This window comes from Prionailurus viverrinus, chromosome D3 (assembly GCF_022837055.1).
Source record: "Prionailurus viverrinus isolate Anna chromosome D3, UM_Priviv_1.0, whole genome shotgun sequence".
NCBI lineage: Eukaryota > Metazoa > Chordata > Mammalia > Carnivora > Felidae > Prionailurus > Prionailurus viverrinus.
This window is the reverse complement of record NC_062572.1, coordinates 56,403,534-56,417,463: the sequence shown is the minus strand read 5'-3', so window position 1 is coordinate 56,417,463 and position 13,930 is coordinate 56,403,534. Positions and strand designations below refer to the sequence as shown.

The window sequence follows — 13,930 nt, the reverse complement described above, 5'->3', positions numbered from 1 at the left end:
AACCTGTGAGGGCCCCTCCTTTAGACTATGGGCTTCTCTTTGTATCCTCTCGAGGCAGACAGGGGCTAGGGAACTGTGGTAGGGTCTCTTTTCTAAGAACACTAACCGCGTTTAGGAGGGCACGGCCCTATTGGCCTAAACACTTCCAAAGACCTCATCTTCAAATACCATCAAATTGAAGATTTCAATTTATGAAATGTGGGGAACACAAACATTCAGGTCACAAACTCTTACACTGCATTTCCCACCATATTCTCCATCCCCAACATCCACTATGCCTTATTCTCCTCCCATGGAAAGTATATTATACTGTGTAATGTCATTTTCTCTTCTCTTCCCCAACCTAGAATACAGACTCTATGAAAGACAAGGATTTTCATCTTTTTTTTTTGTTCACTAACATATTCCCAGTGACTAGAAGATGATATGGGCTATACTAGGTGCTCAGTAAATATTTACTAGGTATAAATAAAAAACTCATAAAAATAATTTTAATAAAAATAGAAAAGCTCTCATCTATTTCTCTGTAAATTATATTACTGGTTTATTCAAAAGGCAGAGATTGGCATGGAACAATCAAGAAATAACTTTATTCTCCTAATGTTGCCTTCACATATGTTCTGACCAATTTCCCTTTTCCATTTCTGGACAATACTTTACATACAACATACAGCTTTTCGGGTCATCTTCAAGTATTTACACAGTCTCATTTTTCAGGCTTAAAAACATGAGTTTGACTATAAAGCCTTCTTTCTGCTCTCCCAGATCACACCAATGCTTCGGGTCAAAAACTACGTTAGTTAACAGATTCCTGATTTTACTCTTCCTCCATTTTCTTCCTCTATTTCTGGGCTCCCCAGGATTGGCAGTTGAAAAGGAGGTGAATAATAGGTCAAAGTTGTCTCATCCAGTATTACCACAGTCACAGAATTACAATCTTTGGGGAGGCAGGAGGCCAACTGCTAGATTTGGATGGCATACGTTATCTAGTTATATAGATAACGTTACCTATGTACTTATCATCTAGTTATAACTATATATGTATATATATATACACACACACACATACATATACACACACATATAAAAGTGTATATGTACATATGTATATATGTAGGTGTGTGAATACAAATAAAAATAAACATAAAATATAAATGAGAAATATATATATGTATACATATATATGTATATACACATACATACATATACATACATATATACATACATACATATAAAATCCCATCCTTCATGAATGTTTCTGTCCAAGTCTTTCTCTCACTTAGACTGTGCCTCCTTTCACCAAGAGAGAGGATGTAGCAGAGCTCTATACACTTTAATAAAATCTCCTTGGTTAATACTCCTCCAAATAAATCTTGAGCTATTTTTTTTATATCAACTATTGATCCATGATCAAGGGCCGTCTAGGCTTCTTTCACTAAGTCCTTTGAGGTTGTGTCTGGCACCTCTCTTTACAACAGGTATACGTGTATCCCATTGTCCTCAGTTTTGAGCTTTAGCTAAAATTCCAGAAGAACAAGAAAATTCCTGTTTTATACTCTGCTACAAATATAACGGAAGTTAAATGTAACTTAGTTTATCATTATCTAAATTTGGATATCCCAAAGCCTGGACAATAGAAAGCCACATAATAGATTAAGAAAATGACACTAGGAAAGTCACTTTAGATGGTGGTGGGAGGTTTGTTCTTCACAAGGGTACCCTAAAAGGGAGATTTTATTTTGTTGTGATAAATTACAAAAGGTGCCTTTTTCTACTTCACACCAAAGGTCTCAATTAGCTAGAGGCAGCCCTGTTGATCAATCTATAACATTGCATTATTTTGACACTGACATTATGTAATGTCTTAACGTATTAGTCTTGATTCATTTTAGGGGGATGATATCATTGAGGTACTTCCAACTAATCAAGTCTTAGCTATACTTTGAAATGCTAATGGAATATCTCATTGAACAAGTTTAAACCCTGTAATTTTAAAGCCAGGAACACACGTTATCAAAACGCAAGAAGATGGCAAGTGTAAATGAGTCTACTATGAAGGAATGTACCTCTCAGCTGTCCACGTATATAATGTCCAACACACCCAAGCTACACAGAGTGCATGGCACCAACCAAGTTTAATCCTTCCAGGTACTATTCAGTATGGAAAAAAACAAAAAACAAAAAACAGGCTTCAACTTGGAAATGAACTCACTTTCTAAAGTAAGTTCTAAAGGAAAACATAACAGGAAACAAACATAACAGAGCTAAACCAGTCAGGGAAAAGTAAAGATCCTATCATACATCAATTACAATTCTGGCTTTAAGCACAAGGAAAGAAATCAAAAGATGCTGACTGAGCATCCTTTTCTCTAGAGATGTATTGTGATATTCTCTTGTAGAAAGAGACCCAAAAAAAGCCTTTAAATAAACATTTCATTTTGTAAACAGAAAGGCTTGTCAGATAACTCTAAAAAAAACTGAATGGTTCTCGTTTTTACTCTAATGAAAAATAAAATAAAACCTAAAATCACAGGCTCTGCGCTCACTTGGAATTTGCGTAAACCAGTAATGCCTGCTTTATTTTAATAGAGAAACAACACTAACAATGTAACTTAAGAATGCACTGAATGCAATAAGTCCTTTACTGAAAAGTGTGAAAATACCACATGCTGTGAATGCTAAAATAATTAGAAATACACACATACAAAACAGCTGGCTGTGTCAGGCACCACCAACTTGCATTGTTGCTAGTATGATAAATGTCAACGCCCATGTTCAGAAACTGCCATCATGCAACATAACCTTTGGAATTTCACAGTAGTGGTCAAACACATAAAGCTAAAGCAAAATACCAAGACCATATCTGCTTTGTGATATGAAGAGGGAAAAACTGCCTAAAACTGCCACTTTATGAAAAAATTCTACCACCCTAAATAAATAATGAAGGAACTCAAATAAAACAACAGCAACAGCATAGAAAGGTTCTACTCTCCACCATGTTACATCCCATAACAGACTCATCCTTCCTTAATGTTACATTTGATTCTGCTGTTTAAAAACTTCCAAAATTTAATCTCTCTTAATTATCCTTCTTTAAAATTCAAAATCTAACCATTTCATACTTTTTAAGATCATTACAACTAAAAAAAAAAAACAAGGTGGAAAGAAGACAGGGAACAAGGTAATAATCAGCAATCTGCTACTCTCCAGAGGCTTCTGACTATGTTTTATTTGGAATATGCTTATTCAGAAAAAAATAATCTACTGAGATGACAATATATTATTCAGGTAATTGTATCTAACATATGATGCTAACTAACATTTTGATGATTAGAAAGTAAAAGGGACCCAAATATTTAGGAGCAATGACAATATTCTGTATCAACAGGCAAGGGACATTCTAGCCTCCCTATCGTCCAGCCTATAATTACACTGCAATCCGGAGTGCTGCGAAGTACCAGAGCCACTCTCTATGGCAACATGCTTCAGGTGGGGGTGGGGGTGGTGGTGGGGGCGGAGACAGGGCCTCAGATCTGAGAAATCATGTCTGGCTTAGTTTGCATGAAGGCTTATTTTAAATTATTATTACTATTTTTTGCTACATTTAGTCTTACAAAGCTACTGGGTTTTGTTTATTTTCTTTTTTTCCACCTACTTCTTTCTAAGATTCTACATGGGCCAATATACACTTATATTACTAGAGTCCTACTGACTCAGAATATACTTCTAGTAAAAAAAGAGCTATATATTTGATATAGTTGAGTGTCTACCATTATAAGTGTTGACGCTGAGCATAAGCAGTCTGTGTTCGAAAATAATATTAATGACTTTGCTGTCTTGCTTTCCTTACATTATACAAATACTGAAGAATGTAAATGTCCTTGGATATCATACTACATACTACATACCATATGCTAAAAGGCAGTATTCGTTAAGAGGGAAGAATCTAAAACTATGATTCTGGGTTCAAATATCATCTCCCAAACTCACTAGCTGGACAATTGTGGGCAAGTTAGCTAAAGTCTCTGGGCCTTATTTTCCTCATTTGAAAAATGGGAATACTAGTACACACATTAAAGGATTTCTATAAGGATTCAATGACATAGTATATATAAAATGCAGAGCATAATGTCTAGAATTCAGAGAAGTAAATATCAGCTAACGTAATTATTATTAGGGTCATTCAGCTGGCCCTGCATTCATGAGATTGTGACTTATACATGCATTTATACACACAAGAACATATTCACAAGTAGAGAAAACACATATATATATACATACACATACATACACTTAGAGCGAATTCTATTTGGTCATAGCCATCCAACTATCCACAAGAAAAGAAAGCTGCAAATTTGCTGAGGCTGCTACAATTTAAAATGCTTCATGTTCAGTCAATTTTTGAAATGCTGTCTTAAGAAATTCAGCAATTACAGGGAATCTGGGCAAAATTCTGCAAGAACAGCTTTTTTCTAAATGTATTTCCAATATGAATTTGATTATTAATCTAACATTAGCATATCTTTTACATATTGTGCCATATTCTCACTGTAGCTAATTTGCTATTTGGTTATATAATATGAAATCTTAAGAAATTAGTACTCTTCTAGGACATGAAGAAGCTTACAGGACAGGCTTCCTAAAACAAGGCTTAAATCCTAAGCAAGCAAGTGGCAGTTCCCATGAGCACATGCTCTACAGCAAAACAAAAACACTAACTCAAAGTTAAAAAATGTTTTAGTAATGGCAAAACATGTTCCAGTAATATGAAACATGTTCCAGTAATATGAAGCCTAAATGAAGAAAGTAAAAAATAATGAGACATAACAATACATGGATTTGAATCTCTATCTTTACATTCATATACAGGGATGTTTCATAGTGTACATAGTTTTTAAATCACTGCCCTTCAAAAGTATGACTTTCATTTACGATTGTATCTATGTTTCTTAAGTGCTACAAATACCAGTATCCAGCTTTGCATCCTTTGTTCTATCCCGGTTAGTATTTTATTATCTGCATCCTATTTGCCGCCTGAATGAGCCTTTTCCCAGACTTCCCTGTCATCCATCCTTTATTTCGTCAATTAAAAAGGGATCTCAACACTGAATTCAATTTTGTTCTTTGATTTAAAACATTTCACAAGACAGAAATGGCAAGCTCACCAAAGATTATTTGATGCAACACTAATTACCTTAAATACAATACCAATGAAAGGAAATACTGCAATTTCGATAATTAGTAGAGAATAGAAAAGTAATTTTAAGTCAGTATAAAAATGTTGAGTTTCTTTCCTAAGTGTCCTTGTTTGAAGTAGAGGAGAAGGTACATGGAGACATTCTAAGTCTAGGAGATTGCATATGACTATTAAGAACTTTACTGGTTAGTGAGACTTAAAAAAAATTAACTTTATTTAAAAAACATGATTTCTCGGGGTGCCTGGGTGGCTCAGTCAGTTGGGCGTCCGACTTCAGCTCAGGTCATGATCTCACGGTCCGTGAGTTTTAGCCCCGCGTCGGGATCTGTGCTGGCAGCTCAGAGCCTGGAGCCTGCTTCGGATTCTGTGTCTCCCTCTCTCTTTGACCCTCCCCCATTCATGCTCTGTCTCTCTCTGTCTCAAAAATAAATAAACATTAAAAAAAAATTTTTAAAAAACAAACATGATTTCTCTTTCCTTGTTATAAATTTATCACTAGAATGATACTTCTCTTCCTAGACTTGGTAAGGGCCTGAAGGAGGTGAGATTGAGGGGGCTGTCACAGAAGGATCAAAACAGGAGTGCCTGGGTGACTCAGTCAGTTAAGCGTCCAACTCTTGATTTCAGCTAAGGTCATGATCTGAGGGTCATGGGATCGAACCTCGTGTAGGGATCCACAATGAACATGGAGTCTGCTTAAGATTCTCTCTCTCCCCTCTCTCCCTCTCCCTCCCTCCCTCCCTCCCTCTCTCTCTCTCTCTCTCTCTCTCTCTCTCTCTCTCTCTCCCTCTGCCCTGCTCAGGCTCTCTCTCCCTCTCAAAAAAAAAAAAAAAAAAAAAAAAAAAAAAAAAAAAAAGGATCAAAATAAAATATGTAAGAGGAAAGCAGTTAAACAAGGGAAAGCCATGAATTTTCACATGAACAGCCACATACATAAGCTTTCCACTTATTGACAGTATTACCATCCTGCAATGTCCCCATCTAACCACAGCATCTCCTCTCCTCTTGCACACACGATTCAGAATCTGCCAGTGTGGCAGCAATAGCTAACATTTACTGAGTGACTATAACGGGTCACTCATTATACCATGTGCTTTCAACTTCTCACCTCACTTAATCCTCAGGTCATTCCCATGTGAAAGGTACTATTATTTTCCACATTTTCTAGAGAAGAAAGTCGAGATTCAGGGAAGAAAAGTGTCTTGCCGAGAGTTGCAAGAATTCAAGCCAGGGTATCTCAAAGCCTGGAGGCCAATCTTACAACCATTCCCTCCCATCACCATCTCAGGGCAAGGATGCAGAATTCAAGACTGCTTATGTAATATCAAGATGATACTGCAAAATTAACCAAACACTCACTGATGGACATTCTTGCTCAAAGTAAGCCACAATTACTGTTTTTCTTATTTGTAACTTAATCCATCTCAGTAACAAGAAAGAAATTATCTATTTATTTTTTTACATCAGCTATCAGTTAGACATGAGACCACAGAGGCATTATTCTCAACATATGCAATGCATTTATGAACCCAGTATGTTTACTATAAAACTTACTCAAGAAAATCTTAATATAAGTTTTTATGATTCCAAGGACATTTTCCCTCTTCTTTTTTACATCAAAGTTCTCAGCCAAGCCTCTCCTAGTTTTCAGCACAGAGTAAAATTAGTGTTAGAATATTATGGAAGTGGTTGAACGTAGGACACGTCTGTTGCTTTCTGATTGCTGTGTTCTTATCTACTTTGCTTTCTCCACATAACACCTTAAGAAGGTAGAACAAAGAACAAATGCCAGCTCTCTTACCTGTTTAAGAGCCTTTTTGGTGTGTTGTTGAAAGGAAGACACTAACTTGCTCTGCACTGCTGTGTTAGCAAGACTTGAATCTCGAGTGGAAGATGCTTCATCAGTTACCTGCTTTGCACAAACTAGAGACACAGAGAGATAATGATATTACTAATTTGAATTCCTTTTTTTATACCCACTGTAATTAACTCACTTGGAGCTTCTCTCCAATTGAGAATGGATACCTAAAATAAAGCCAAATAGCACAGTAAAAAGAAGAGCATCTAGATTTGAGAGAAGAGATCGGTTAATAACTGTGTGGCCACAGTTTCATGTAACCTCTCTACACCTCCGTTTCCTTACCCGCTAATTGATGATAATTTCTATGTCATGGGGCTGTTGTGTGGACATAAAAAAGAAAAACATAACATGTGCCTCAAGACTTGGGCAATGCATAGTACTTTTGAAGAAACAATGTAAATTAACGAAACTGTTTCAAATCTACCAACCTCCATGTTGTTCTTCAATTTACCAGCCCTCCTTCTACAGACTCTACGGCCTACTGTGACACGTTTACCTTCTCCTATGGGCCAAGACATCTACCATGGAGAAGGAAAAATAAAATCCGAGATTCTGGATGTCAATGTAAGACAACTGTGTTCAAGGAAACCGTGCCCTCTTTAGATTACCACGTAATCTGCCCACTTGTACCAGAGTCAAGCTTTCCTGTCACCTATTCTACAGAGGACATTTTCTTCAAAAAGGCTGCAGAAGAGCCAATGTCTTGCTGTCATGGGTGACAAAGGCCCACATTCACTTTCTTCTCTATGATGCCTGGATTATAGCTAGAACTCTTCTTCAGTCCTCAAACCTTCCACCTGAGAGAAAAGGGCAACCACTGAGTAACTTGGGCAGCAGCACGGACGCCGGCCCTTTTCTATGCACAACAGAAGAGTTATTTGGAAAATCAAAGTAAGGAAGCACTGTAATTAGTGGCAGAATGGAGGCATATGTCAAAGGCAGGAGGCAAGAGGAAGTTAGATGGAAAAAAATAACTTGAGAACATATTGGAAAAGCTCAAAATATGACTTTTTTAAGGGCACCAGGGTTAACATTAATCCAAGAAAATTTCCAAGGAACAGTAACTTGAGAGGATTCTGACCTGAGCTCTAGAGGCAGGTGGAGGAGTAAAAATTGTTCTAGTCAAAAATGGAAGCATATGCACGTGCATAGTGTTGAGAACACTAAAGCTGCTTTAGATAGACTCAAGCACATGCTGCCTAGAAATTAAAAATGTGGTTCATGAAAGAGAATGTTAGGAAAAAAAAGAATTAGTCAAGTTTTTTTTTAATACAGAAATTAATCAAGGTACTGATTACTAAAACAAAATGAACAAGTTTTGGACCATGAAATAATTGTTAGTTATTAATGCCAAGCACTTTACATATGTGATCTCATTTCACCCTTGCCACTTCCTTGCTGCTTCCTTGCAAGATGGAAAGGCATTGTCTCTGTTTTTGAGAGAGAAAACTAGAGCTTAGAGAGGCTCAACTACTTGTCAATAGTATCACAGCCAACAAAATAGCAGAGATGGGAGCCTGGGCCAGACCCATAGTTTCCCACTTAAAATATTCGGCCTCAAAGCCCCACAACTGATGCAAAAACTTAGTGTCTAAAGAAGTTTAATTTAGTTGCATCCTGTTGAAAGTGCTGTAACAGGAAGTTAATAAGGGCAGGGAGATCAAGTCATTTAGTCACCGACATGAAAAAACATGAGAGCGAACGGCTCAGAGAGTACTAGGGTTGAAGACGCAAAAGGATTTGCCCATGGATGGAGTCAGAGAAGCCCCTGAATTAAAGATCAGGTGATACCATACGACATTTTTCCTTAAAACACTCTAAACGTTGTAGTTAAGAAACATTTTATAACACTGCTTGCATGAACTATGGCTCCTAGGTTTTTCTCCCTGAAATGATCACTTAAATCTTAACACACTGCCAAATCTTACTCAAGAAAGATTAGAAATCAATCATCGGTTTACATTCCAAAGATAAATTGACTTTTATAGTGATTATACACATGGTCTTTTCGATGTTCTGAGGTCTCTATGAAGTGTAACAAACCGGGAACTGAGAGGAATGTGGCCAACAGGCCAAATGATGCCAACTGCACGGGCCTCAAAGCCGAGCCACAAGCAAAGTGGGCATTAACAAATGCGTCGTATTACTTCACGTTCTTAGAGTAGTATTTCCACCTAGACAAATGGAAACTTACTGATTAGTTAAAAAGGAGAACAAAACGCAGTCCATGGATTTTAGGGAATTTATGGAAAACGGGAGAATGCTTCTGCATATTGAACATCTACACAAATTTACCAAGGTGCTTATTAGGAAGTACTTTTATTCCTAAGTCTTTCAAAGGTAAACTCCAGTGAAGCAGGATCAAAAAATGACAAATGCTGGGGCACCTGGGTGGCTCAGTTGATTAAGTGTCCAACTCTTGATTTCAGCTCAGGTCATGATCTCTCAGTCATAGGATCGAGCCCCACATGCAGCTCTACACTGAGCATGCAGCCTGCTTGGAATTCTCTCTCTCCCTCTCTCTCTGTCCCTCCCAATAAAAATTTTTAATTTTTTTTAAATGACAAATACCGAATTAGTACATATGTAACTGAAGCCTGCTATTCCCCTCATATTCTTCTGACTGCAGCAATAAGCAGTACACAGCTCTCCTTCCTGAGGATGACAGGTACCTTACAACTCACTCTATTTCTCTCTGACCTAGGAAGTCACTGAATATCATGATACCTATTTCAGTATCAGAAAATATATTGCATTGTTGGATTTAAATTCACTACTACGCTATGTCAATAGTGATTCACGTGTATTTTGTGCTTCCAAAAGGAAGATTCTGCTCAACTTAGAGCCCAGAATTTCAGATGGAGGGCAGGGCGATAAAACGAAACAGCATCAAGGAATCCTATGAAGTTTTTTTTCTCAAAATGACTCATTTTCCTTCCACTAAATTCTATTTTGCTCTATCTTCCAGTCCATCCTACACTCGAGAGAAGCATCATGAGGACTCCTTCCTATATAGTTTATTTCCTCCCTGATCCCCTCTTTTGGAACTTGCTCCTATCTCCTGGGACAAAACCATTTTCCCCCTAATTATTTATTTCTAGTAACATAATTATAGAATCTTTAAAAAAGTAAATACAAGGGGGCACCTGGGTGGCTCAGTCGGTTAAGCATCAGCTCAGGTCATGATCTCACGGTCCGTGAGTTTGAGCCCCACTTTGGGCCCTATGCTGACAGCTCAGAGCCTGGAGCCTGCTCCAGATTCTGTGTCTCCCTCTCTCTTTCTGACCCTCCCCTGCTCACGCTTTGTCTCTGAAAAAATGAATAAACATTAAAAAAATTTTTTTTTAAGTAAATAAAATAGAAAATAAAATCTCTAAGTGAGTGTTCCTTTGGGTTAAAAAAACCAAATACCTTATTTTTAAGGAAAAACATCAAGAATAAAATGAACAAAGACAGGAAAGACTAAAATGCCCAATGCAGTGCATCCATAAGCTCCAAACAATGCACCTGCATGTGTGGTGTGTACGTGCCTGTGTGTGCTGTGTGTGTATATGTGTGCACTGACAAAAATAGACCCTTAGCACACGCATATGAGGATTTTATTCATTCTTCTGCCATGTATCTGGTGAGGGTGGCTGAATCGAAAAACACTAAGTAGCTGGATTGTGGAGGTTCACGCAGATTCATATTCTGACAAAACACACGTTTTTCACTTTTATTTCATTCTTGCAGCTTTCTTAATAACAGATGTGATAAATAAATAATACAGGGCTCATTTTAAACAGTTGCCTGAATATTTATATAAGGGAATGAGTCTGGCCTATGAAATACAAGCCAAAGAAAAACTAATGTTAAAGGAAGGACCAGGGGAAATCCCTTTTATGTGAAATTATAACAGAAACCAGGAAACTGAAGAATTAGGGCAGATGTTTTATCCAATAAATATCAAACACTGACATGCAGCTTAGAAAGTGATATGTTCTTGGTATTCAAAAACGAATGCAGATTTTTTCCCCCTAACTTCACTGGCATGATCACAAAATGAATGTCAGGATTTATATCTCAAAACCCTCCAAGACTGCCTGCCCTTCCCATAGGTGGAAAAACCAAAGACAAGAAGACATTTTTTTAAAAGGTACAGAAGTATTATTTCTGTCTACAATTTGCTTGGCTGCCAAAACTAGGCAAAGCCAAAGACATACCTAAATGCTCATCTGCTGGCTTTAAATTCAAACAGGTAATGAGATTATCAGTATTTGTTTGTCAACCACTTCCAGTCTCACTAACACACACATTCCCAAAGCCCTCATTCAAAATATTCTACTTAGAAGGCTCAGGAGCAAAGAGAAAGGGAGGATTACAGGTCATCATGAAACAGTCCTGAAGGCTAGAGAAACTGGTGACTGGCCAGCAAGACTGGATTTCTGACTCTAGAGTCTCCATGCTGTCCTCCTCTCTCCCCTTTGTCATTCACCATTCAACTTGAAAATGAAATTGAATAGAAAATATGGGTTAGAGCTCCTATTTTTAAAGCTGCGTGACAGAGAGAAGGTATAGGACATTCTCCCCACAATGTAATTACTAATCCACTGAAAAGGGTACAAGAGGGCTTTGACCTTTAAACCGAGACCTAAAGAAGGGAGAAAACAGAATGCCACCTTGACTTTGTCTCTCTTTCTAGTTTCACATCTTGTCTGCCTCCCCAACTCTCATCGTCTCGGATCCAGCCAACTGAGACCCTGTGGTATTTCCTGAACACAATGACTTTCTGTATTTATTGTGCTTGCTCTAATCATTCCTCATTCGAATCCCCTTCTCCATCTCTTTGCCTAGCAAATTCACCTTGGCAGACCAAACTCAAACAGCTTCCCCCAAAACCTTCCTGACTGTGCCAGTCTCCGAGGTAGGCTCACTCCTCCTTCCTCCATGTTTCCTTGGAACTTAGTGTATGAATTCATGGCATTCACCGCAACTGGTGCTTCTGCCTGCCTCACCACCCACAGCTTCAGCAACTCAGGACTTACTTATGTGCAAAAATAGGCACAGAGCAGCTGATCTTTAAAAGTTTATTAAACTAAACTATGAAATTTGATTTTCATTATATTTATCTAAAGTATCTATTTTTAATGTTAACTTTCAATTACGGCTTTTTAAATTTTTAATGTTTGTTTATTTTTGACAGAGAGACACACAGAGCATGAGCGGGGGAGGGGCAGAGAGAGAGGGAGACACAGAATGTGAAGCAGGCTCCAGGCTCCGAGCTGTCAGCACAGAGCCCGACGCGGGGCTCGAACTCACAGACCGTGAGATCATGACCTGAGCCGAAGTCAGACGCTCAACCGACTGAGCCACCCAGGCACCCCCAATTATGGCTTTTAATAAGAATTCGTGAATGGGGATGTCAGCAAAGCACAGTTTATTGTTATGGAAAAGCATATACAAGAAGTGAATTTTTTTTTTAATCTTAGGAAATTGTAATTATCCTAAAGTCAATTAGGGAAAATATGAAAACCAAACCACAAAACATCCTATGAAGGTCAGTGGAAAGTCACATGACCTGCCATTCAATGCAGATAAACTCCCTTCTGCCATCCTTACTTGTTGCCTTATTTTAAAAGGAAAGTCACAGTTTGGAGGTTTTGCATAGTGGAATAAAAATAAAGATAATTTAAAAGTCAAAATTAGAAATCACAATGCTTACTTAAAATGGCAGGAGCTATAGGAGGGCAGAACTACAACACAGACCAGGATCTGTGCACGATATAGTCACTGCAACAAAGATATTAATTGCTGTATCCCACTAAACCACACAGTAAGTAATAGGCTATCAGAGGTAACTGGTGTTTGAAGGTCTAACTCAGACAGGAAGAAGAGCAGCCTTTGATCCATTCCATTTCTATCAGTTCTCCCTCCAATTACTCCCTTTCAATTTTCTGATCAAACTAGATGCTCTCAAATCAAAACAGTTTTCTGTAGAAATAATCCTGCTATACACTATAAGCTTAATGCAGGTTTTATAAATAAACAATTTAAATTGAAGAGCACAGAGTATGTTAGGGATAACACAGTGACACATGGTTAGAATTCAATCACATTTCAAAAGAGAACGAAGTCTTAGAGGAAGCTTATTTATGAATCATTCATTTGGTCGCAAAACTTTTACTGAACACCTTCATGCCAAGCGCTGTTTAAAATGCAGGGGGAAAGCAGTGAATAAAACCCAACACCTGACTTTGAGATGATAAAGCTTTTTAAAAATGTATTTTTTCTAAGAACAAGGATATAAAGATATTAATTCTATGTGAGGAAAACCAAGCGTACGAAAACCTACCAGTGATACCTAAAATTTGTTCTGAAAGATCGGTAAGTAAATAATTCAAAAGTATCCCCACATGACAAATAATAAAAAAAGCTTATGTTTGGATTATGTATATTTTATGTATCGTACTTATATTTGAAATTGTTCGTATCAGACGTTCCAGAGATACATGGCAACAAAATACATGCCAAAAACTTTTAAATGACTTAATGAGGACCAGGCAAATCCATTTGACCCCCAAATCACATCCATTTGACTCCATTTCTTTCAGAGAAAAGGTAATTCCTTAATTATTTTTGGATCCAGACTAAGGAGAACTCCCCTCTCTAAAAGCATTCCTTATTGCAAGATGGGTATAGATATCTGGATTTAAACAACTTCCCTCATTGCAATAAAAGACAAAACTCAAAGTGGATGAGTTGCCAAGAAAGGCCAGCAATTAAATAGAGAAACACTAGCAATAAAATAAAGGAAACAGCAATTTTTCCCTAAGAAAATTTCAAGGGAGAAATTGTCTACTAAACACTGTAGGTATTGATACTTGATAATATTT

At 37.5% G+C, this 13,930-nt stretch overlaps 1 protein-coding gene across 1 annotated transcript in view; it reads right to left on the bottom strand.

Annotated features, from left to right (window-relative positions):
* Positions 1-13,930, bottom strand: part of ASXL3 (ASXL transcriptional regulator 3) — a 146,535-nt gene that overhangs the window by 85,255 nt on the left and 47,350 nt on the right. Inside the window, exon 6 of the mRNA XM_047827921.1 lies at positions 6,999-7,120. Within this exon, the coding sequence (XP_047683877.1) occupies positions 6,999-7,120 (122 nt within the window). The remainder of the gene's footprint in view (positions 1-6,998; positions 7,121-13,930) is intronic.